The 26,145-nt window shown below is 46.4% G+C and overlaps 1 protein-coding gene across 4 annotated transcripts in view; it reads right to left on the bottom strand.

The window, feature by feature from the left end:
- Nucleotides 1-8,297: 8,297 nt before the first annotated feature.
- Nucleotides 8,298-26,145, bottom strand: part of FAM124A (family with sequence similarity 124 member A) — a 114,516-nt gene continuing 96,668 nt past the window's right edge. For 2 of the 4 annotated variants that reach the window (XM_004274636.3, XM_049701063.1), the window contains one exon: nucleotides 15,239-17,839. In XM_004274636.3, the coding sequence (XP_004274684.2) occupies nucleotides 17,030-17,839 (810 nt within the window). In that variant the 3' untranslated portion in view covers nucleotides 15,239-17,029. The other 2 variants (XR_007473038.1, XM_033436901.2) reach the window with 2 other exon arrangements.

Raw genomic sequence — 26,145 nt, 5'->3', positions numbered from 1 at the left:
GATGGGACAGGGGTGGAAGAATTAAAAAAAAATTAGTATCAGGCATGATTTTCGCAAGACTTTTTGCAAAGGTATCACTTTTTCCCATGTAATGTAAAAACGGGCTCTGCTTAATTCATCTCTCTTCATTCTTTCATCATACGTTTTTCCTTATGTTTAAATCTTTCATCCTGGCCTCCCACTCCATTTGGTCTAAATATCCTCTTCGGTTATTTCTGGTTCAGCTGTTTAGAACATGCTGATTTACGGGGCTCTGCTGGAGATCTGTGGTGGGGGAGTGAGCTGCCCGGAGCCGTGGAAGACATTTGCAATTCAGCAGAATTGTCTCAACTGCGGTGCTGTCTAGAGGTGATGTGATGCAGGAAGGAATCTCAGACAGTGTAATTAAACGAACAGACAAAAATCCAGACAGGCAGGGTGCCTGCTTTGAAGACCCTATATTTGTTATATAAAAATCAAACACTCACATTCCCAACTTGATTGTACTCAGGTAGGGAAAGGCTGGACAAACTCTGACGACTTGAGGGACCTCTGTGACAAGCTTAGACTGTGCCAATGGCGCTCATCCCAGGGTGAAATCCACACGTGGAGCCAGGGGACCCATTTGCCTGCACGATCCAGGTGCCTCATCCTCGTTGCTTCATTTGTTCCGATGACCACTGGGCTCAACTACATCCTCCCAGCCTCTACCCCACTCCCTCCTTCCAGAGGTAACATTATAATTTCACAAAGAGAGAAAATTAATATTAATTTTGTTTTGGAAATTTCATGACATTCTTTGACCTCGTTGAAAATGTCACAGATCTGACTTTTGTCAACTGTCTGATGTTCATACCTTATTATTCCTTTCTGTGCCTGGTTGTCCTTATTTTTGATAAGAATTTTAAAACCACTGTCCTTCATGTGGAAATGAGGAAATGTAAATTTTCCTCTTTTTTTTTTTTTTTTTTTTTGTGGTACACGGGCCTCTCACTGTTGCGGCCTCTCCCGTTGCGGAGCACAGGCTCCGGACGCGCAGGCTCCGGACGCGCAGGCTCAGCGGCCATGGCTCACGGGCCCAGCTGCTCTGTGGCATGTGGGATCTTCCCGGACCGGGGCATGAACCCGTGTCCCCTGCATCGGCAGGCAGACTCTCTACCACTGCGCCACCAGGGAAGCCCGTAAATTTTCCTCTTAAATCAAAGAGGTGCCAAGTGCTTTAACGGTACTGAAGTCACAGGATTGAGTCAGGGTGTCCCAGGAGCACTGGATACCCACCAAGGCTTCCTTCCCGTCTCTGGGACCACAGCAGCCAGGAGCTCTTGGGGAGCTTTTGATTTCTTCCTTCTTTCTTGCTCCTTTTCTTTTTAAAGATTTTTTTTGATGTGGACCATTTTTTTTTTAAGTCTTTATTGAATTTGTTACAATATTGCTTCTGTTTTTTGTTTTCTTTGGCTGTGCTGGGTCTTCATTGCTGCGGCATGCGGGGGCTACTCTTCATTGCGGTGCACGGGCTCTAGGTGCGCGGGCTTCAGTAGTTGCAGTGCGTGGGCTCAGTAGTTGCGGCGCACGGGCTCTAGGGCACGTGGGCTTCAGTAGTTGTGGCGTGCAGGCTCAGTAGTTGAGGCTTGCGGGCTTTGTTGCTCCGCAGCATGTGGGATCTTCCCGGACCAGCTGTCAAACCCGTGTCCCCTGGATTGGCAGGTGGATTCTTAACCTCCGCGCCACCAGGAAAGTTCTTGCTTCTGTTTTATGTTTTGGTTTCTTTTGGCCGTGAGGCACATGGGATCTTAGTTCCCCGACCAGGGATCGAACGCGCACCCCCTGCATTGGAAGGCAAAGTCTAACCACTGTACCTCCTTTTCTTACCCTCTAGATATTTTCCTTTCTTCTTTCCTTTTGCTCCAAACATCAAAGTGGTGGGAAGAATTCAGCTCTTGATTGGAGGTAGAGGGAAGGCAGAGGCTTATCCCCTTGCCCAGGTCCCCCTGGTTGCAGAGGGAAGAAGCTGGTCCCCTGTCAAACTACAAGTGCAACAAAGACACTGCAGGTGGGTCTCTGTGGCCCTAGGTGTGCTGACTGATCATAGATGGACTTGCCATTTTGCATATTTGACTTTCATAGAACCAGATCTTTCATATGTTATATGTGGATACTGCTGACCACCTTCCGAAGGCAGTCAGACTATTAACCAGGCGAACTCCTGCTGCCGTATGATCCAAGCAGGACCTTCCCTATTTAAAAGGAGACAGTTTTTGCTCTCGTTGGTCTTGATAATGACCATAATTAAGCCACAGCCATAGAATTTTAATAGAATGTGCTTATAACTTCTGAAACTTGAATTTAGTCCCAAACAGCTATGTGCTACACCTACCAGATTTTGACCATCAGATTCATTACGGTGTGGGTCTGAGAAGAACAGCCTTGTGAATTGTGCTTACAATTCCATATGCAAATAAGTAAATACAATACATTAGTATTTTCTTAACAAAACCATAAATGATGATAAAATAATAATAAAATATGTTATACTAGATGTTGCTGGTTTAATTATTCCTGTTTTGGGGGAGCTCTTCTTAAGAAATGTTTCTGCTTGGAAGGACGTTCTCACATTTTATTCTTTAAATTTTACTCCTCTTCAAAACCCGGATCATTTGTCATTTGCTTTCACTGGAGTGATTCCTCACTTCTCTACAAGAAAACAGTGCTCATAACACTTGTCACACACCACACTCTTCCTTCTAGATATTTGTGTGTGGTTTTACTTTACCCGTTGTGTTGTAAACTCTTTAGGGGAGAGTTCCTGTTACATACGACTTACATGTTCTGATACAACCTAACAATACTCAGTATATGTATTTAAAAGAAAGAACGAATATGTGATGAGTGTCTACTATCTGCTAGTTGTGTGATCATGATCATTTCTTTTTTTAAATTAATTTTTATTGGAGTAGAGTTGATTTACAATGTTGTGTTAGTTTCAGGTGTATAGCAAAGTGAACCAGTTATACATATATCCACTGTCGTTTAGATTCTTTTCCCATATAGGTCATTACAGAGTATTGAGTAGAGTTCCCTGTGCTATACAGTAGGTCCTTATTCGTTATCTGTTTTATATATAGTAGTGTGCATATGTCAATCCTTATCTCCCAAGTTATCCGTCCCCCTTCCTTCCCCCTTGGTAACCATAGTTTGTTTTCGACATCGGATTTCTTATCATCTCTTTGTTTCCTCATGTGTATAATGGTGAAAACTACAACCTCACACATTTAAGATGAAATGAGGTCATGTATACAAAATACTTAGCACAAGGCCTGGCACACTGAATTCTCATAAATGTCAGCTCTTTATTTTATCATTATGAACATGGAATGTAGTTTTTAGTAGGTACCTTGAAGCAGGGTGGTTTCTTTGCTGACTAAGGGCATCGTGGTAAATGAAGGGTAGGTGGGAGTAACAGTATTTCATAAAAGCAAAGTAACAGCCATAAAGCTCGAGTGGTTCCAACTGGTAAAATGATGCTCAGTCCCATATGCAATAACGGGCAGGTTTCCAGAGGACCTGATGTACTCTCAAGCATGCATTCAGCACATAAAAATACAACTCAACCTCATCATAAATTTGATCTACAGCCAAGAAATTATGTCCATTATCAAGTGAATGCATATTGTGCTGGTCTCCCTCTGATGCAGGTGCTACTTTGGGTAGCCTGCTCTTTTAAAAGGACTCTCCAAGGAAGGTTAAATTCATGCCTTATTTCTCTTTGCATTCATTTTCCTAGAGCTACAGAGACCTCCACCATCGTTCTACCCTAAGGTCAACACCTGAGGTAGGGTTGGCCAATATCTATTGAAAATGACGTTGAGGCGATTTCTTTCTTTCTTTTTTTTTTTTGCGGTACGCGGGCCTCTCACTGCTGCGGCCTCTCCCGTTGCGGAGCACAGGCTCCGGACGCGCAGGCTCAGCGGCCATGGCTCATGGGCCCAGCCGCTCCGCGGCATGTGGGATCTTCCCGGACCGTGTCCCCTGCATCGGCAGGCGGACTCTCAACCACTGCACCACCAGGGAAGCCTGAGGCGATTTCTTTTACTAGAGATTTTTTTTCCAAAATGAGAGCTCATTTCAGCATTTATTCCCTTCATGTTCTCCAACTTCTCCAATTTCACCAAAGCTATTCTGTATCCCTTTTCTCTGGCGTCACTCATCTTCCCAGACCTGCAGAAGCATTCACCTCCTCCAGAAAGCTTTTCCTGGTTCCCCAGAAATAGTTCACTGTCTCTCTGCACCCCGCCCCCGCCTCTGGACAACACAGGATGGCTCTTATTTGTATCGTTGCCATGACCGTATTGTAGGGCAAGTGTACGTTTAAAGGCTTGTTTCTATTGGTTGACTATGAGCCACTCAAGGTTTGGATCCATTTCTGGTCATTTTTATGTCTTGATATTGTAACAGGAAGGTTTGGGGACAGAGGAATGGGCAGCTATGAGGCCTTCTGTGACCCTGCCTGGGGCACAGTGCCTGTCACACTCAGGTCCAGAGTTCAGCTCCACTGGTCATGATGGCCACCACCATGGACCAGCCCCAAGAAGTCTGGTGGGATCGAAGCATAGTGAGTGAGGCAGAGAGGGGATGGGAGATGAGGCTGGATAGAGATGGAGGGGCTAGACCATGCAAGGGTTTTTGGCCTGGGGACAGGCAATTGGACTTTTTGTTCCAAAGGCAATGGGAAGCTGCTGTGAGCTTTAGGAGGGGATGGTGACACGATCCAGTGCAGAGATTCCATCACCTGCTCCTCTTTTTTTCTTCCCCCTCCTGGGTTATGGACACAGTGCCGGCTCCTGCAGTGTCTGTCTTGTTGCAAGGAGCATTTTCACCGTATGCTTTTGAACAGCCTCAAAGCCGTAGATGTGCTGAGGGGAAAGACCGGAGCTTTGAGCACAGAGAGGTAGCAGCATCCTTGCAACAGGCCAGCTGCCCTACCCCTACCCCCATCATCCTCTGGCCTCATGCTGTGGGTTATTGCACTGCATTTTTCTGCAACCTGACGTTGGAGAGTCTGCTGGTTTTCCATCTGATTTTAAAAATAAGTAAATAATCGCAGTCAATACATGGATATGGTGAAAATGCAAAGCAAGCGACAGAATTTGGGCACCGCAGCTCCAGGGAGCACCTGCAGCTCAGAGAGATTCTTGGAGCCTAGACGATGCTGAAGGGACCCATTGCTGTTTTATGTTGTATGTGTGGCTTTGGAGGTCCAGGAGGCCAGCCCCGAGGGACATTTTGGAAAGTGGTAATGGAAATGATTTTCAGTCCAAGGCAAAGAAGCAGGTCAGGTACCTAAACTCCCTGCCATACCTTAAAAGGCTCTAATTCTATCCTGACAAACAGTAAAGAGAGCAAATAAGTACGTTCATGCCATTTCAATGTTCTTCTTCAAACATGTGGATTTAAGCCAGTTGGGTTTGGAATCCATTTAGTTTGTGATTTTGCCAAGAGTTTTGTGGGTGTAAAGTTTAAAAATAGCTATGTACACATAGGATGTCTGTGGGGAAAAGTGGGTAAATTCTAGGTTGGGAAAAGGTTCTGTGAGCAAGTGCCCTCAATGTTTAGTTCCAAATGTTTGCAAAGACAAACATTTTGGAGATCAGAGTAACAGTCCTGTTTCACCCTTGGTCTAAACCAGGGTGATCGGCACCCAAATGTGGGAGTGGGTAGGTGACTCAGAAATATGTAGTGGGGGGAATTAAAGACCCAGAAAAAAGAATTAAAGTTTAAAAAGAGATGAGGGAGGAAACAGGGAGAAAAAGTTCCGTATAAATAGACTAGTAAAGTCAGGCGTTTTCAGACTGGAAGCATGGAGGCAGATGGAATTAAAGCCAAAAAATACAGTAAGTGGCTGAGGTCAGGGTAATTGCAGCCCTGCTCGGTCACGGCCTCATGAGTTTTCCTCCCTGCGCACAGTTTCCCCCCCTCAAGCCTCCAGGACTGTGGATTGATTGATTATGAAGTGAGCGCCCTGATCGGAGTCAGGGGCCTTGACTCGGGAATGTGAAGATGAGGATTTATCATCAAAGGAGCACCAGACAGGCCAGCCACAAACAAATCCATCTCTCACGCACTCACCCCTTCCAGTCTTATTTATCGAGGTACTGCTTAGACTAAAGACTTAGTTTATAATTTGCCTGGGTGGATAAATCTCATATCTAAACAACTACAGGGCTAAGTATCACGTGATCCGTCCCGAGTCAGGGACAACCTAGTACCAGCACATCACAGCAGTGGGAAGGGTGCTCTGACTTCCCAGAGGAGGTGTTTGCACTGGCCTTTGGTGGACGGTGGGATCCTGATGGGTAGAGAGTTGGAGAGGAATAACCTGAGCTTTGGCACGTGGGTGGGAAAGCACCAGGTGTGGTTAGTGAAGCGTAGAATAGTTAAGTGCTAAGATGGAAGAGGTGCTGGGGACCACGGTGAAGGCCTGAGAGTGTGTCTGGAGAGAGGGCACTTTTGCTTCGTCGGTAAGAGGGAACCATGGGAGGGTTTTGAGCATGAGGATGCGCAAAGCACGTTAAAAATTGGCAGTCGTGTGTAGACGGACAGGAGTGGACAGATGTTGGGGCCATGGAGACCAGGTGGGAGTGTATGGCCATAGCCCAGGTGAGGATAACACAGTACACAAAGACACTGGAGGGTGGGCATAACTCTCAGGCAACCAAGTCAAGGGTGCGAAAGTATTTCTTCATTTTCTTTTGAATCCGGCCAATTCTGACTCAAAACCATCATCCTGTGTGTCATTGGGAAATTCCATTGAGTTATAATTGAGGGCTGCTCTCCTTGGAATAGGGACATATCAGAGTCTTGGAGGATAATATGATAGGTGAAATGGGGAAGAGGCCTCTGGTCTCTTGTGGTCCTGCAGTGGTCCATGAAGCCAGTTTCTGCACCTTGAAGACAAATACCCAGGTGAAGTGAGTATTTGGATGCCCTCACTTTACAGAGGAGGAACCTGAGCCACAGAAGATTACAGAACTGTCCAAAGTTTCACAGCTAGTAAGGAAGGGGCTGGGATTAGAAGACCTGGCTCCAATCTTTTTTATCGCTGAATAGTATTCCACTGTGTATGTGTATGTGTATATGTGTGTGTATATATATGTGTGTGTGTATATATATATATATATATATATATGTCACATCTTCTTTATCCATTCATCTGTTGATGGACATTTAGGTTGCTTCCATACCTTGGCAATTTTAAATAATGCTGTTATGAACTTTGGGGTATCGTTTCGAATTAGTGTTTTCATTTTCTTTGGCTATATACCCAGGAGTGGAACTGCTGGGTCATAGGGTAGTTCTACTTTTAGTTTTTTGAGAAACCTCCATATTGTTTTCCATAGTGGCTGCACCAGTTTACATGTCCACCAACAGTGTACGAGGGTTCCCTTTTCTCCACGTCTTTGCCAACATTTCTTGTTTGTAGTCTTTTTGATGATAGCCATTCTGACAGGTGTGAGGTGATACCTCATAGTGGTTTTGGTTTGCGTTTCCCTGAGGATTAGCGATGTTGAGCATCGTTTCACGTGCCTGTTGACCATCTGCGTTTCCTTTTGGAAAAATGTTTGACACGCTTCTTTACAATGTTTTTCTCTGCATTGTTTTACACGGTCAGGGGATATATTTACATATATATGTATGTATGTAAACGTTACGTATGTATATATGTGTTTATGTATGTATGTCTTACGTATGTGTATGTATATATACACACCTACACATACATACATTCAGGTTGTTCCTCAATGGTTTGTAATTATAAAGTGCACGGTGAGAAACAGATGCATGTTTTTTTTTTTGTTTTTTTTTTTTTTTTCGGTATGCGGGCCTCTCTCTGTTGTGGCCTCTCCCGTTGCGGAGCGCAGGCTCAGCGGCCATGGCTCACGGGCCCAGCCACTCCGCGGCATGTGGGATCTTCCCGGACCGGGGCACGAACTCGTGTCCCCTGCATCGGCAGGCGGACTCTCAACCACTGCGCCACCAGGGAAGCCCCAGATGCATGTTTTTATCTCTGTTTTGGGTAATTTCCTTGGGAGAGACTCCTGGAAATTGAATTACAAGCCAGGAGCATTTTTACAGCTACTGACATATCTATTGCCATACTTTTTTCCAAAACGATTGTGCCTGTTACTGCTAAAAGCCTTGTGTAAACATAAACTGTGTATTAATTTTAAAACTTTTGCTAATTTGAAAGGTGGAAATGACCTCTCGTGTGCCAGGCTTTGCCTCCTGATCTCATTTATTCCTCAGAATGACCCTATGATGAAGGCCTTGTTCCTTAAAATATTATTAATCTTGCTGGCTGAGTTTTTTGGCACCCTCTCGAATTTTGCCTCTGAGGTGAGTGTGTCCCTCACCTGCCCTAGACCCAGCTCTGATTCACTCCACTTTGCAAATGAGGAAACCAGGGGTGAGAAATGAAGTTTATTGGTTAGGGTCACACAGCCAGTAAGTCTCAGTGATGACATTCAGATCTGGGTACGTGTGACTCCAAAACCCTGTTTCTTTCTACTAAGCTGTCTGGGTGCTTCAGTCTGGGTTTTTGAATGTGAATAATGAGGAGAGAGAAGAAACCATTAAACAGAACTGAGGAATCCCAGAGAAGGAGCTGGTCCTTTCCGGCGTGTAAGGGTGTGGTAGCAGTTTAATGTGGGCCACGTGGATTTGGGGGCACAGGGAGACCAGACCCGTCCACTGGGGCGAGTAGCAGGAGGTTGAAGATTCAGGTCTGTCCCGCAGGAAGGAGTGTGACTGAGTGTGAGAAAGGGCCAGGGCACACCTCGCTGGAAGCTCTAGTGCTTATGTAATCTGAGCGCAAAGGCCGGCTTAGACCCAGAATAGGGCCGTGACCAGGCAGAGTTCCTGGGGATGGTCACAGTCACACATGGTTGGGTCACAGTTCTGAGCCTGCCGTCTGGCGCCCGGCCGTGGTCCCCTCCACAGTGGCATCCAGTGCACGGTGTCCAGCTGGGGCACAGCTGGACCAGGAAATACTGGAAGCCCGGGCTGGGCTGTGAGTTCTGACAGCGACCAAAGGAGCGAAGGAGTCACTGCAGGTCTGCAGAGCCAGCTTGAGGTGAACACAGGCCCGGACTGCCATGACCTTTCTGGCCAAGCAGAGTGGCAGAACCACTGGCCTGGGCTGATTGACTTAACATTGGGCAGCATAGGCTCGTTTTGCAGGAAGTGGGACTAAGTCTCAGCATGCCCCCAGGGTGAGTCATCTCCCTGCTGTGCACACCAGTTTCCTCTGTTGTGCCCGGTTGCATTTTCAGTCTTCAGACCACTTTCAAGGGCAGAGGATCTGGAAGTAGGTCTGTTCTACTCATCAGTCTGTTGTTGCTTCTGACCTCATTGGAATCGCTCACATCTTCTGCGGTCAGGAGGGGGCCTGAGCGGCTAATGGAGGGTTCTGGCCCTGGGTGCAGAGGAGGCAAGGTTAGCTTCTGGGAGCAGTGCACATTTTAGGGAGCATTTGGGAAGGTGGAACAAGTTTGGCCTAATTGAAGCCTGTAAGAGTGGGGTGAAAGTTGGCCGAGTAGCCATGGGTGGATGGACCACAGTGTGGTCTGGTAGTTACAGGGTAGAAATAGCAAAAGTGCAGGATGGCTCGGCTTGGGGGCCTGGCAGATGGGGCAACAGACAGAGGGAGAGGTGCAGATGCTACACAGGCAGCAGTGAGACCGTCAGCCCTGGGCTCCAGGTGGGGTGGGCAGGCCTGGAAACCAGGAGAGAGGAGGGGAGGGGAGACGGGCGGGGAGATGGCCGAGAGGAGGAGGTTTTGTAGGCTTGAGGGATTGGGTGGGGGGCTGAGGGGCGAGGATGTGTTTAGGGAAGGGCCGCTCAGAGCTGGGGATCTGGGGGAAGGAGCAGGGTTGAGTGGTAACAAGCACCAGGGTCTGGTTTCATAGGCAGTGGCTTGAAATGGAGGAAAGAGACAAGCCAGGGAGGTGGAGGGTGCGATGATGGAAAGATGACTTCCCACCGGGTGGAATTCTGTCCACAGAGACGACTGAGAGGTGATGGTGGAATTGCTCATTTAAAAAAAAATAAATTTATTTATTTATTTTTATTTTTGGCTGTGTTGGGTCTTGGTTGCTGAGAATTGCTACTTTTAAAGAGTGCATTGAAGCTAAACCCTGTCTGTCCTCCCCGCACCAGGGAGTCTGTGAAGGAGATTGGTGCCTGCCGGAGCCCGAGGGAAGAGAACGAGAACATCAGCCTCTATGAAACGTTGGCTGTGTTACAGGCAATACAGGGACTTTTGCGCAAATTATATAACTTAGTTCTCATAGTGACCCTCCAGGGTAGGTATTGTCGTCCATAGTTTACAGATGATGAAATTGAGGTGCAGCGAAGTGAAATAACTTGCCCTGGGTTCACAGAGTGAGCGGTGGAGTCAGAATGGGAAGCCAGGCTTAGCTGATGCCACAATTGAGACTCCGTATATGTAACTGTGTTAGATCCTTTAGGAGGATTATAAAATCTGCAGGTAAGGGTTTCCCTGGTGGCGCAGTGGTTAAGAATCCACCTGCCAATGCATGGGACACGGGTTCGACCCCTGGTCTGGGAAGATCCCACATGCCGCGGAGCAACTAAGCCCGCGTGCCACTACTGAAGCCTGCGCTCCAGAGCCCGCAAGTCACAACAAGAGAAGCCACAACAAGAGAAGCCACCGCAATGAGAAGCCTGCGCACTACAGCGAAGAGTAGCCCCGCTCGCTGCAACTAGAGAAAGCCCGCACGCAGTAACAAAGACCCAGTGCAGCCAAAAATAAAATAAATAAATGTAAAAAACCACCATTCACTTTATAGCAGTACACGATATATACTCAATAAATATTTGTTAATCAATAAATATTATTTTTAAAAAATAGAAAGAAAATCTTCAAAAAAAAAAAAATCTGCAGGTAAGAGGTAACTAGTCACGGTGGGAGTAGTAGTTCGTTCGTTCCCTGAGGATGAGATGGCGTCTCTCCTATTCAGTCCCAGGTCCCCTTGGCTGACGTGAAGCTGTTCTGTGAGGTTTGGTTGTCAACTAATTTGACTTAGTGATCAAACTGTGCAGTACTTTGTGCATTCTGGATTTTAAAAGTTTTTGTTTATTCATTATATCAAATTTACCAGCCTATGAGGGGAAATTAAGACTTTATGTAGTTTTTATATGTTGTACAATAATATTTCTTCAAATAAATCTCTCCTATAAAAAAAAGCCACAAACGGCCCACTGCCTGACACATAGTGGGGCTCTGTAAATTCTTGTTGAATGAATGAGTAAATCCACTCAGATCACTGAAAAAAGAGGTACAGGGAACTGAATTCCTATCAGTTTTCAGGAATCTCAGTGGAGGGTGGGCTGAGGGGATTTATAACTTACCTGGAAGGCCTTCAAAGTGCTAGAAGCTCCTGTAACCAGTGGAGGTAGTGGGGAGGGGTGTTAGACAATTGGAGGTGACTTTGGAACTGCAGAATGTGGATGAAGATGCAGGGGGGCTCCAGTCGATGTGGGCTTTCTATCCACAAGGCTAGAACCGTGGGTAGGAGCCTGCCGTCTCCCAGGAGGATGTGGGCCTCACCACTTGCCCTCTGTTTGCCGAACTTTACAGATCTGGTCTCAAGAGACTGGAGGAAGCCAGCTTCCAGGCTTTCTGCCCAGAGGCAAATTTCCCTCTTCCTACAGTATGGCTGGAGATGTCCAGGGAGGCTTATCCAAAGCGGCAGGCTGTGTCCACTCCTCCAGGTCTTGTAAATTCCACCCTTCAAGCAGGAACGCTACCAACTTGGTCCAGAAAAACCCTACAGAGAAAATCCCTTATGAAAATGCTCTTCTGAGAAACTGATTTGACTTACTTTTATTTATTTTACTTATTTTATATTGGAGTATAGTTGATTAACAATGTTCTGTTAGTTTCAGGTGTACGACAGAGTGATTCAGTTATACATATACATGTATTTATTCTTTTTCAAATTCTTTTCCCATTTAGGTTATTACAAAATATTGAACAAAGTTCCCTATGCTATACAGTAGGTTCTTGTTGGTTATCTATTTAAAATATAGCAGTGTGTACGTGTCAATCCCAAACTCCCAGTCTATCCCTCCCCTCAACCCTTTCCCCCGGTAACCATAAGTTTGTTCTCTAAGTCTGTGAGGAGAAAGTGATTTTAGACATCTTTGCTAAGAAAAACTTGGTTTCTGTTGAGAAACAGCATTGAGGCAACTTAAATTACAATGAAATAAGACAATGTCACCAGATTCTCTAATTGTAAATGAGAACCATCACTAAGCTTCTCATGTTTCCCTTTTTGCTTTGGCTTCTAGGAAATTCATCTGCAGCAGTTTTTCTTTATGGTTCGAGTATTTCTAGACTTTTTTTCCTTAGCCCTTGCATCACCTTATATAACTGTAATTTCAGTTGCTTCAATACCTTGTGGAAATAAAACAATTAAATGCAGACTAGTACGTGGAAGTGAAGGGCCTCCCTGTGTTCATCCGGGTGGAGTCTTCTGCGAAGAAAAGGGCAGTCGTTGGCCCTCCTGGGCACGATGGCCACTAGGTGGCACCAAAGCCTTCCCACAGCCCTTCTTAGCCAGGCGATTTGGCCTGAAAGCGTTTCTGTATAAGCATTTCTGGCCATTTCTTGGACTGTGCTAACCACGTTGAGAGCTGCTCCTGTCCAGAACGCACTAGCTTTAGTTCTAGGGTCTGGGCAAAGCTGACCTGAGGGAGTCTGGCTGGCTTCTTTCAGATGTTCAACCTATGAGATCAAATAAGGTGGGGCAGCTCTGAACCAGACTAGGCCAGCTGGGGGCTGTGCATCCTCCATGGAAGCAGCTCCACTTTCTACACCATCCAAGGCAGGGGGAGGTGGGACCCTCATCACACACAGAGAGTTTAGGGGGTGTGTTATAGGGGCGCAGGGAAGGGGCTTTTCAGCACCCCCAAGTGTTCTGGTGACTTCTGTCTGACGTGAACATCACCATTAATGTTTGCCTCTGTTATTCACTAAGAGAAATTGTCATTTAAAGCCATTTTGTATCTAGGCCTCTATGCCCAAGACTAGAAAACAGCCTTCAGTAGAAGCTGGAAGAATGTAATTCTATAACCTTTAAATTCAGGTTCTTGAACCCTCCTGAATCTATTTGTTATAATAATTGTGACAAAAGATGTTTCCTTTGAGAATCCATTTTTATTCATGCCAATTTCTCATGTTGTTTTCTCAAGCCTCTAATAGTATCTGATCAATTGTGTTTCTAGAGAATTAAAGAGAAGCGGAATCCTACAAATCAGGAGGGGGCATTTATGTCCAGACCGGGAACGTGGTGCAACGTGGCCCAGGGCAGGGTGGGGAAGGCGACGAACCAGCTGTTCCCGCTGCTTGCGTGAAATTCAGACTTGGGGTCACTGGCCAGAACTGGTCATGACAGCGCTCTGAGGGCTCGGAAGGGAGAAGCTCTCTACAGTTTATCTGCTCTTAAAAATCTCTTCTAGGAATTCTATGTGTCTACTCAGGTGCCTCTTACCTGGTGGAATGGAGAATTCATTCATCTTCAGAAAGCCCAGTAGGGGGATAAGAAGTACCTGCATTTCTCCTGATTCACAAGGGTCTAAAGAGATCAGCCATGGGTTCAAGGGTCTTCCCAATACAAGTAAACATTTGGCCTCACCTGGAAGGTGCTAGACGGTGCAGCCCAGCAGGCTTCCATGTGACTGCTCCCCTGTCCTCGGGTCTCAGGGCTCAAGCAGCAGCCAGTGCTACAACCTACCTTGTACTCCACACATCAGCCCCTCGACCGTCACAAAAGTCTCTTCGGTGGCTCACCACCCTCCCCCATGGGTACCACCCTCCCCCTCCCCCATGGGTGACCCAAGATGATTTCGGTAGGGCTCACTCTCCAGGTCCATTAGGGACCCCCGAGAAACATTTGATCTTTAAAGCAGATACTAGGTGGTATGTAGGGTGGGCCATGGTCAGACCGTGAGTAGTAATTTGGGGAGTCTTATGTGGAAAAGAGGCAAGTAAGGGATGGGCTGGGAACTAGACCAGGGCACTTACTAACACCCCTGCACCCCCAGGGCAATGTTAGGGGGAACTGCAAGGTCAAGGAGACGTTTTGTCCATTAAATAACAAAAAACTAGGGTTAAAGTCTAGATGTCCTCCATCACAGAGCCAAATCCAGGAGAAAAATAAATTTATGAGACAACCTCAATTTTTTTTAATTGAACAAATTTATTGAGCACCTACAGTATGCCAGCATCTATCACAATAATAATCCAAAAGAGTCAGGATCTACCAGTGGGTATCAGGAGCCCTCCTGGATGAGGACAATGCTAGCGGTAGGTCAGAAAAGGGAGCGATGCCCTCAGTAGTGTCTCTGTGACTCCTCCTCAGAGTGACTGCCGTCTGTGGGGAGGGGAGCATCTGAGTGGGGTCTGCGGTGGGCTTCTCTCCCCTTCTCCCCTTGTGTTATGGCGGGCATCTTGCATTTTCTGCTTTTGAAGGGGTTTGCTGACATCTTTTGGGGTCACTCAGTTTGGTAGACTACACTGTGCTGAGGCAGGGGTCGGTGAGAAAGGACAGGGGCAGAGTGCATCAGCGCTGTGCTCTGAAGCATCTGTAGGGTGTGTGTGTGAATATTCTGAACTAAGGGCACTGATGAGGATGAAGACAGGAGGAGCCGTCACCTGGCCGCGGGTCTACTCGTGGATGCCTTGGTGACTTTTGCTATCCTGAGCTTGTCTACTGCTCCCTGGGGCTGCGTCAGCACCCTGAGTGATTAGCGTGTTGTTTTGCATCATCAGCTACCGTCTGTGAGTCACATTTCCGGGCAGCAGGTGGATGGCCTTCTAGGCATCATCTCTGCAGAAAGAAGCCCCATGCTGCTCTGAGCCCAGTGGTTCTGTAGTCACCAAGGCATCCACCAAGACTACCTACCTGGTGTAGGTAGTCACCAGTGTGGCCCCTACAGTGTATTTTCTTGGTCTCGGGCACCACAGCAGCAGAGGGATGCAACCCTCTGTTCTTTATCGTTGACCGTGGCTGAGATCTCAAATCAACGTCAGTCTAGCACAGGGGTTGGCAAACTACGACCTTTGGGCGAAATCTGACCCTCCACCCGTTCTTGTAAAATAAATTTTCTTGGAACTCAGCCGCTCCCATTCATTTATATATCATAGGCTGCTTTCACACTATAATGACAGAGACTGTACGGCTGGCAAAGCTGGAAGTATTTATTATTTAGCCCTTTAAAAAAATTTGCTCACTCCTGGTCTAGAATTATAGAAGACCATTTTTTTTTTTTTTTTTTTTTTTTTTTTTTTTTTTTTGCGGTACGCGGGCCTCTCACCGTTGTGGCCTCTCCCGTTGCGGAGCACAGGCTCCGGACGCGCAGGCTCAGCGGCCATGGCTCACGGGCCCAGCCACTCCGCGGCGTGTGGGATCCTCCCGGACCGGGGCACGAACCCGTGTCCCCTGCATCGGCAGGCGGACTTTCAACCACTGCGCCACCAGGGAAGCCCAGAAGACCATATTTTTATTTACTTAAATCAGAGCAGAATATTGTAATTCGGAGTCCTGGAATATGCGGGATGTTCGGGGTAGGAGGTAAGGTTCTCATTACAGGGATGGCAAAGACTTGAGGCTTCAGCTCGAGTCTGATCGCTGGTAACGGCTGCCGGGAGGACTGTGTTGAAGAGGATTCTGAAGCTGTGTCTGGGCTGGTGTGGGCGCTTCCAGAGAGGTGTAAACGGGGCCGTGAGTCATTCAGGCAGGGAGCACCAGAGTGGGACGTAAGCAAGGCAGGCAAGTCTGTGCTCTTCCCCAAAGGTATACAGCAACTAGGGACAGCTCGGCGTTGTCCCCGACGCCAGCACTTGGCACTGTAGAGGCTGGAATTGTAAACATACCCTTACTGGAGTGGGAGAGAGGTGAGATTTAAATACTGTTCACGCTGTGGCAGAAGCAGGCAGTGGCGGGTAAGGCCAAGGTCAGGTTAGAGCTCCAGCTTTAATTAAGGCTCCTATGCACGCGTGCAGCAGTGTTGGTTCACGACAGCATTCTGTGTAAAGCTTCCCGCTTGGAGAAGAGGGGAGTGCATTTATTAACCTGTGCAATCAAAATGCCAGTTAAAAGTGTTATGAATTATTTAAACATGAAAAAGGGTGTGTGATGATGCATGTTTACTGGAGAAAGCAGTGCAAAATATGGTTCCTGTCATTTACACAGATCTGTGTATGTATAGCCCTTGGATTGTGGTTTTAAAAATTGAAGCAACTTAAGAATACCCACTATGTCTAATAACCTACTATTCTGTAACTCCAAGAACGATTCTTCCTCATTGATCCAGGCAAATCTAGGTAGCGGAGTCTTCTGTAGACCCCCAACTGTTACAGTGAATGGGTTTGAAAGATGTGTGCAAATCTAGTTTTGGGAACTCAAAATCGTATTATAAATGCACTACAATGACTCCTTTCACTGTAACGGTACCTGGAAATTCTCAGGGCCACTGCTCCCTGGTAAGGTAAACAGAGATGGAGAATCCAGTAAGGTGGAATTATGCGCACTGATCTCTCATACAAGTCACTTGGTATCTTTCTCACATTCAACGTTTTTTGGCTTTAATTGTTTTTCCTTCCCAGCATGAAAAATTGTGAAATCAACTCCAGCTGACTAGGTTTTCTTTCCATTTCAAATAATTATATGAAGCATTTAAGTAAGTGCACCAAACCATATCTCAAATGGAACTGAGTATTCAAAACATATATTTTATGCCTTAAGTTTGTTGAGAATTTATTTGCATAAAAATCCCAGTATATTTCCACTGAGCCCACCACCTTGCAGGTGACGGGTGGTGTGTCAAACGTGCTAATAATGACCCCGTGAGACAGATAATTAGATTCCGGAGCCTGGGGACGCGGGGCCGAGAACACGGGTGGCGTGCAGACCCCAGAGAGGCAGGGGCACCTGAGCCTGTGGGTCTGAAAGACAAGAGTCGGGTGTGTTCAGATGTAGAATTCCTCCTCTACGTCGTTGTCCGCGCCTCCGGCCAGCACTGAGGGTGGCAGGACGCCTCTGCCAGTCTGCTGGGCGTCGGGAGCATCGTAAGGGAGTTCTGGGGGTGACTCTGGGAGCCAGGAGGTGTCGGAAGCTGGGGAAGTGGTGACAGCTGTGGCCGAGGAGCTGGAAGGCCCTTTGGTGAACAGAGGGAGGGCAGCCCAGGAGGCCTCTGTGGTCACGCCGCCCCCAGCGGGCAGGGGTCCTTCTCTGGAAGCCCTGCGCTCTGACCAGAGGCTGCTGCATCTTTCGGAGGGGAGCAGTGTCTCCACGGGGCTGCAGAACCTGCTGGGTGCAGAGTATGCAGAGACCACGGACAGGTCGGAGGAGGAGAGCCGCAGCCCCGTGTCCACGTCCGTCTCCTGGGCCCCCTCTAAGTCATCGATGGAGAGGAGGTGGCCGTGCCTCCGCTCCGACGCCCTCTGTCCCGGGCCGTCTGTGTTTGCAAAGCACAGTGGTTCAGCTGAGGAGGCCGGGGAGGGGTCTCCCGTGGGCAAACAAAACAAGGACTTGCTTCTCTGGAAAGGCCAGGGGAGGCTGGGAGGGCTGCCGGCTGGTCTGGCCAAGTCCTGCGGCTGCCGGGTAGGCAGGCCTGTCTGGCCGAACCCCAGGTCTGAAGTGTCCATCGGGGGCTGCGGGCCGCTGCCAGGGGTCTGGCTCTGTGCAGCAGCACTCGGAGAAGGCGTGGACCCAGCCTTCTGCTCTGAGGCGTGGTGAGCTCTGCTGGGTTTAGGGCACTTCCTGCGTACCCTCTGTGCCTGCAGGGGGAAGAGGGCATATCACATCAGTGCAGGACTGGCGGTCACCGGGGACGGGGATTCCGCTGTTAACAGAACGTGAGACACATTTCCTGATGACTGGAAACTTCTGGCAATGTCTCGGCAATAAAGCATTACCAGCAATTTCATTCTCCAAATTCTAAAGCAAAGGACAGAGGTAGCGGAGCTTGGGGGAATACAGATCAGACTTCTCAGTCTGAGCAGACATCCCCAAACCCAGGGGGAGACGCAGTCCCTTGTCACGACAGGGAACGGTACGTCTTCCAGTGCGCACGCAAGGATGCTCAACAGATTAGCCGCAAGCATGAGGCCTGGCTGAGCAGGAGAGGGGAGACAAGAATTACCATTCAATGCAAGAAGGTTGCTTGAAGGGTTTATCTCCCTCCAACCAAAGCCCCACTGTTTGGAAATACTACTGACGGCAGCATGGAAGGATCGGGATGGGACTTGACTCCAGTGCACGTGTGAACATCAGGACACAACCTAGGGGTGGCCTACGATTCAGGGCGGTACATCTTCAAAGAGTGCAGGGCTATCAGGAAATTGGCATTTATTTACTTGATCTAAGGAACTCCACGATACTCCTCTATTTTGCCTTTCAGAAACTGTATGGGAAAGGGGGCGGTTGACTACTGACTAACCCCGTGGATGCCCCACAGGGCTTGGACAAGCAGTTTCACCCTTTAACACTTGGCCCTGTCCTCCTAGTCTCCCTGACCTTCCCTGCAGCTCTGCAGGAAGCTGTTTCTGCTGCACAGAACTGGGGCTTCACTTCCGATTCTCATGCACCCCTGGGGCTGCTGCTCTCGGGTTCTCCCCCTGGTCTGGTTCACCAGGCCTGCAGGCCAAAGTCTGGATTACTTACTACCCAGATAATGGATCTGGGGACAGTGGGTCTGGCGCTGCTCTGTATAGGATTACCTGATTTATGAACCCCTGCAACAAGAGGGCTGAGTGCAATTTACTATAAGGGCTATTTCCTAGCACCCAGCAGGCTACGAGACATTGGCTCTTCCCTGGACAGGCAAGTCCCCCACCTCCCTGTTAGAGAGGAACCTGGTTTTTTCATAGCCGCCTGGGAAATTTTATTCAATGCAATATACACTTATTTGTACCTATTACAGGTGAAGGAGGAGACACTACAATGAGAAGGACTGTCCCCAACCACATGAACCTTATCTCTCATTGACAGGATCGGAGACAAAAAGAACTCAGACAAGGGCGTGTGAAGACAGGCACAGTACTAGACCGAAGAGCGAGAGGCCGTGCCTGCCCGCGGGAGCACAGGAGTCTTCAGTTGGAGGTGGCCATGGAGATGGGCGGCTGTCGTCCTAGTGGGTGGCACGCGTGGAGAGGAGGCTGTGCTGGAGAGAGAGGCCAAGACAAACGGGCTGACTGTTGGCAGGTAAGCAAGGGAGTTGCAGGGAGCGGGGAGCAAGCAGCTCGGCTTGATTACAGACCAGGTGCCTGGAAAGCAGCGCTGTAGGTCAGCTTGGGGATGGAGTCTAGTATTGGTCAAGGAGACCCTGACCATGTGGGTAAGAAATCCACAGACTTATCCTTCTGCTGGGGCCATGTTCACTCATTATGTTTTTTTCTATAGGACCATTCCTTTCACTGATTTCTTAGATCTTTTTTGCCTAATTCCAGATATCTCTTAATCCTATAAACAGACCGACTGACTCACTGTTTTTCAATCAACATTAACTGAGAGTCTTTTAAGCGGAGCTCCTCAACTGGTGTGTTTAAGCTTTGCCTGGGTTATAAAGGTGTGCTGAGGACTGATCTCTGTCACCAGCAGCCTCTCGTACCACAGAAATATTATCGTTTCCTATGTGCTCTGATGTGAAAAAGGTCTGGAGGACCAGGCACAGATAATTTTGAATAAGACACGATCTTAGCCCCCCACAATTAACAATACAATGGTCAAGTGTAATAAAGTGAGCCACAATGATAAAGTGAGCGGCGATATAATGGGGGCGTTTGGGGCACCAAGGGGGGAGGGGTTGATTTTACAGAGGGGGTGAGGCAGCACGGGGAGAGGGTAGAAAAAGCTTGCCTTGAAGTCATGACTGGACAAAATCTTGGAAGTGGAAGAGGGGTTTGTCAACTGGAGGGCAGTGGGCGTGGCATGGAAAGGCACACAGGCACAGAGGCAGCCTGAGCAGAGGCTGGGGGCATGAACCAAAACAAGAGGCGAGCCCTGAGAAGTGAGAGGAGCCTCATCGGGGCGTGCTGTTGTGTGCGCAAGTTCCCTCTCCCTCTATATTCTTTTTCAGATTCTTTTCCATTTTGATTATTACAAGATACTGAGTATAGTTCACTATGCTACATAGTAAATCCTTGTTGTTCATCTATTTTATAGATGGTAGTGTGTATCTGCTAATCCCAAACTCCTAATTTATCCATCCCTCTTGCCTTTCCTCTTTGGTAACCATAAGTTGTTTTCTATGACAGTGAGTCTGTTTCTGTTTTGCAGGTAAGTTCATTTGTATCATATTTTAGATTCCACTCATAACGGATGTCATATGATATTTGTCTTTCTCTGTCTGACTTAGTATGATAATTTCTAGGTTCATCAATGTTGCTGCAAATGGCATGATTTCATTCTTTTTTATGGCTGAGTAATATTCCATTGTATGTATGTACCACATCTTCTTTATCCATTCATCTATCGATGGACACTTAGGTTGCTTCCATGTCTTGGCTATTGTAAACAGTGCTGCCGTGAACATTGGGGTGGATTTATCTTTTCGAATGACGGTTTTCTCTGGATATATGCCCAGGAGTGCTGGATCATATGGTAGCTCTATTTTTAGTTTTTTAAGGAACCTCCATACTGTTTTCCATAGTGACTGTACCAATTTACATTCCTGCCCATGGTATAGGAGGGTTCCCCTTTCTCCACACCCTCTCTAGCATTTATTATTTGTAGACTTTTTGATGATGGTTAATCTGACTGGTATTAGGTGATACCTCATTGTAGTTTTGATTTGCATTTCTCTAATAATGAGCAATGCTGAACATCTTTCCATGTGCCTGTTGGTCATCTGTATGTCTTCCTTGGAGAAATGTCTCTTTAGGTCTTCTGCCCATTTTTTTGATTGGGTTGTTCGTTCTTTTGTTATTGAGTTGTATGAGCTGTTTGTATATTTTGGAGATTAATCCCTTGTCAGTTGCATCATTTGCAAATATTTTCTCCCAGCCTGTGGGTTGTCTTTTCGTTTTATCATTTCCTTTGCTGTGCAAAAGCTTATAAGTTTGATTAGGTCTCATTTGTTTACTTTTGCTTTTATTTCTATTGCCTTTGGAGACTGACCTAAGAAAACATTGGTATGATTTATGTCAGAGAACGTTTTGCCTATGTTCTCTTCTAGGTGTTTTATGGTGTCATGTGTTATATTTAAGTCTTTAAGCCATTTTGGGTTTATTTTTTTGTATGGTGTGAGGGAGTTTACATGCAGCTGTCTAGCTTTCTCAACACCACTTGCTTTCTTCCATTGTATATTCTTGCCTCCTTTGTCCAAGCCTAATTGATGATATGTGTGTGGGTTTATTTCTGGGGTCTCTATTCTGTTCCATTGATCCATATGTCTGTTTTTGTGCCAATACCATGCTGTTTTGATTACTGTAACTTTGTAGTGTTGTCTGAAGTCTGGGAGGGTTACTGATCCTCTTCTTAATCCTCAGTCTCTAATTCTGTGTGTGGGGGGTGTCTTTGTCCCCGTGACCTGCTGTCTTCCTGCCCAACAGGCTCTGTACAGCATAATGAAATTCTCAAGCTGTTCTGCTAAGGGTGGTTTAAGGAGCTGAAGGTCAAGAGTAGCAATTACGGAGATTTCTGATGGTCTAAATTATAGATTCTTAAAGAATATGATGCAAAATGTTTTTAGTACAGGTTATAAGATATGGTTCTCGTAAAGATCACACTCTACAAGGCCATTCTACTTGCATTTTATGTGCATGGGGACCTCACTGAATATGGCAAGGAAGGTGCTGAGCCAAACTCGTTCCTCCTGGGGTATGACCCACTCACCAGGGCTTGCTGCTCTGTGCTCCAGTATCCCCTGAACTCCCAACCCAGCCATTCTGACTCTGTGCTGTACTGCTCTGGTTAGTGATCCATCTTCTCTGCAAGGCTCTGTGCTTCACGAGGGAGATCCTGCTCAGCACATACCCTGACCAGTACCCAATACACAGCATGAATGAAGAGTCACAGCTTTGGGATGGGGTCAGGAGGGGCCTCAGAAGGCCCATGTGTACCTGGGAGGTGTGACAGCTGAGTGGCTGTTGAAGAGACAAACCAGTTTTCTCAATCATTTGACTTTGGCTAAATAAGAGAGAAAATAAGTCATGAGGCTCTTTAGAGAAGGAAGTCCTCAGGTACAGAGGCTGCTTCCAGTGGGGGGACAGTGTTTATTAATTAAGAGGTCTATCTTATTTTTCCAAAGGGCTGAGTCCCTTGGGTGCCCCAGTAAGTATGTACCACCCTGTAACTTGCATGTTCAGAGTCTTATTCGAGGGGCATGCTCTGGGTGAGCATGCTTGCAGTCAGAATCTGCCTGAAAGAAGAAGCCTCTGTGAATACTGCTCCATGAGAAGCAAAAGGCCAAGGTTCCAACTTGAGGAACTGTTTGGAGACATCTGAAGCTTTCCACTGTCAGAGACAGAGCGGTGTTAAATTAGACTCAAAATCAGGAACAGCTAGCAGAGGACGCATCCTTGGTGGTTTTGCAGAGATTTTCATCACTGTGCTCTTATTTTTTTTACTGCATCGTGAAGGCAGGGGTCCAGATAAATCCTAATATCTTCTTTGAAGAGAGGTGGTAGCCAGTGTTTTTCACTGGAGGGGTGCCCACGTGCACCGTAGAGGTGGCTGCTGGGCAGGTGGGATTCCAGTTGGCACAGCATTGGCCGGTGATGATGCAGGATCCTGGGGTGGGGAGTTGGAGGAGGGTGGCTGCGAGGCTTCACAGCCCCTGCTCCCGGGGTCTGCCCAGGGCTGCTGTGCCGGTGGGATGTGCCTGCAGCAGATCTGGTGGTTTTCTCCAGCTCTGCCTGGAGGCAGAGAAGTCAGCTTCTAAAAGCAGGGTCTTGTCTGTCTAATGACAACTCACATATGCAAAGGATGGCCCTGCTTTTGGTGTCCTTCCCATGGCGATGGCTCTATTTCTGACCTTTCCTGTCTGCCTGTCTGACTTGACCAGGAACACCAGAATCTGAGAATGAACCATCAAAGATGTTTCGAGAAGCTCTTCCCCAGTGGACTTTTCCAGAGTGAAACAACACTCTGGAAAAGCCTCCTTCCTCCCCCAGCTTTCGGCTCTCAGGGCTGCCCCTCGGGAGCTTCTCCACGCGACAGCAGCAATGTACCTTGAGGATGGCTTCCTTTGCTTCTCTTTGAAGCAGTGCGGGCTAGCTGACTCACTGGAATCCAGTAGTTCCCTCTTTGCTGTTTATGGAAATTTCTCTAAGGAACACAGTAGCATTACATCAATGACTCTGCCTAAAGGCAACCAGCCAGGGAGATCTGGTTGTGTCCCTGAAATCACCAAAAAGCCGAAATGCAGTAAGTGACCCATGAGCTTCACATGGAACTTCGAGCCTGGGCAGTTTGCAATGGAAGGAGTAAAAAGGCCTTTTTCAAGGATCAGGGTGTCTCAACAGACACATGGATAGAATCCCTAGGAAGGGTGATTCTGTCCCTGACCCAGTAAGCCTGTGCAGTGTCTCATGGGTCGATCATGGTCAGGGCATTTTCTCTCACCCTCACACCTCCTCTTTCCAAGAAAGGTCATTTCCTCCTGTTCTGTCCTGGGCAGAAACACAACCAGTGTGGCACTGTCTGTTATGCAGTGAGCCAGCAAAAGACCTTTTAACCCAGGGACTAATAAGAATTAGGGGCAGTCTCAAGGAAATTGGGCAATGGGTTCACATGAGAAACCAGATTTTTGTTCTAAATAAAAGCGTCGTATTTTGCTTCTCCTCTCACTGTCCTCTGGATTAGGTTTCATATACCCACTAAGAGTACTACCCCCAGAAAAAGCCTATGTTGTCTTCAAAAAATTTTTTTTAATTTAATTAAAATTTTTATTGAAATATAATTGACATATAACATATATTAGTCTCAGGTGTACAACATATTATTTGTATATATTGTGAAATGATCACAATAAGTCTAGTTAATCCATTACCACACATAGTTATGTTTTTTCTTGCAATGATAACTTTAAATCTACTCTCCCATCAACTTTCAATATACAAAACAGTATTGTTAACTATAGTCACCAAGCTGTACATTAAATTGCTGGATTTATTAATTCTATAATTGGAAGTTTGTACCTTTTGGCTTTTTTTTTTTTTTTTTCTGCACTGTGCAGCATGTGGGATCTTAGTTCCCCGACCAGGGATCAAACCCTGGCCCACTGCAATCGAAGTGCAGAGTCTTGACCACTGGACCGCCAGGGAAGTCCTGGAAGTTTGTACCTTTTGATCACCCGCCCATAACCACCACCAATCTCTTCTCTGAATCTATGAGTTAGGTTTTTTATTGTTGTTGTTTTAATTTCACATATAAGTGAGATCATATGCTATCTGTCTTTCTCTGGCTTATCTTGCATAATGCTCTCAGGGTACATCCATGTTGTCACAAATGACAGGATTCCATTCTTTTTTATAGCTGAGTAATATTCTACTGTGTGTGTGTGTGTGTGTGTGTGTGTGTGTGTGTGTATACACACACACCACATCTTCTCCATTCATCCACAGATGGACCCTTACCTTAGGTTGCTTCCATGTCTAGACTATGGTAAATAATGCTACAATCAACATGGAGAGTGCAAATATCCTTTCAAGTTAGTGTTTTCATTTCCTTCAGATAAACACACAGAATTAAAACTCCTGGATCATATGGTAGTTCTATTTTTATTTTTTGAGGAACCTCCACTCCACTTTCCGTAGTGGCCACACCAATTTACATTCCTACCAATGGTGTACAAGGGTACCCTTTTCTCCACATTCTCACCAAGACTTAATATTTCTTATCTGTTTGATAAAAGCCATGTAACAGTTATAAGGTGGTATCTAAACCACTTTGTGGTTTAGATTCTCATTTCCCTGATTATTAGTGATGTTGAATATCATTTCTTACCTGTTGGCCATCTGTATGTATTCTGCGGAACAATGTCTATTCAGACTTTCAGCCCACTTTTTAATCAAGTTGTCTGCTTTTTTACTATTGAGTTCTATGAATTCTTTATAATATTTTCTTCCATTTGGTAGGTGGCCTTTTCATTTTGTTGATGGTTTCCTTTGCTGTACAAAAGATTTTTAGTTTGATGTAGTCCCACTTGTTTATTTTTTGCTTCTTTTGCCTTTGGTCTTGGTGATGATAATTTCGATTTGACACCAAAAACAATCTCAAGGAGCATACCACCTATGTTTTCTTCTAGGAGTTTTATGGTTTCAATCCTTGTGTTCAAGGCTTTCATCCATTTTGAGTTGATTTTTGTATATGGTGTAAGCTTTCTGGTAGCATCTTTAGGATTCTCTACGTATAATATCATGTCATCTGCAAACAGTGACAGCTTTTTCTTTTCCGACTTGGTTTCTTTTTATTTCTTTTTCTTCTCTGATTGCTGTGGCTAAAACTTCCAAAACTAAGCTGAATAATACTGGTGAGAGTGGGCAACCTTGTCTTGTTCCTGATCTCAGTGGAAATGCTTTCAGTTTTTCACCACTGAGGACGATGTTGGCTGTGGGTTTGTCATATATGGCCTTTATTATGTTGAGGAAAGTTCCCTCTATGCCTACTTTCTGCAGGGTTTTTATCATAAATGGGTGTTGAATTTTGTTGAAAGCTTTTTCTGCATCTATTGAGATGATCATATGGCTTTTATCCTTCAATTTGTTAATATGGTGTATCACATTGATTGATTTGCGTATATTGAAGAATCCTTACATTCCTGGGGTAAACCCCACTTGATCATGGTGTATGATCCTTTTAATGTGCTGTTGGATTCTGTTTGCTAGTATTTTGTTGAGGATTTTTGCATTTATATTCATCAGTGATATTGGCCTGTAGTTTTCTTTCTTTGTGACATCTTTGTCTGGTTTTGGTATCAGGGTGATGGTGGCCTCATAGAATGACCTTGGGAGTATTCCTTCCCCTGCAATTTTTGGGAAGAGTTTCAGAAGGGTAGTTGTTAACTCTTCTCTAAATGTTTGATAGAATTCATCTGTGAAGCCATGTGGTCCTGGACTTTTGTTTGTTGGAAGACTTTTAT

Source organism: Orcinus orca, chromosome 18 (assembly GCF_937001465.1).
Source record: "Orcinus orca chromosome 18, mOrcOrc1.1, whole genome shotgun sequence".
Classification (NCBI taxonomy): domain Eukaryota; kingdom Metazoa; phylum Chordata; class Mammalia; order Artiodactyla; family Delphinidae; genus Orcinus; species Orcinus orca.
The sequence above is the reverse complement of the archived record's forward strand: the minus strand, read 5'-3'. Positions and strand labels throughout refer to the sequence as shown.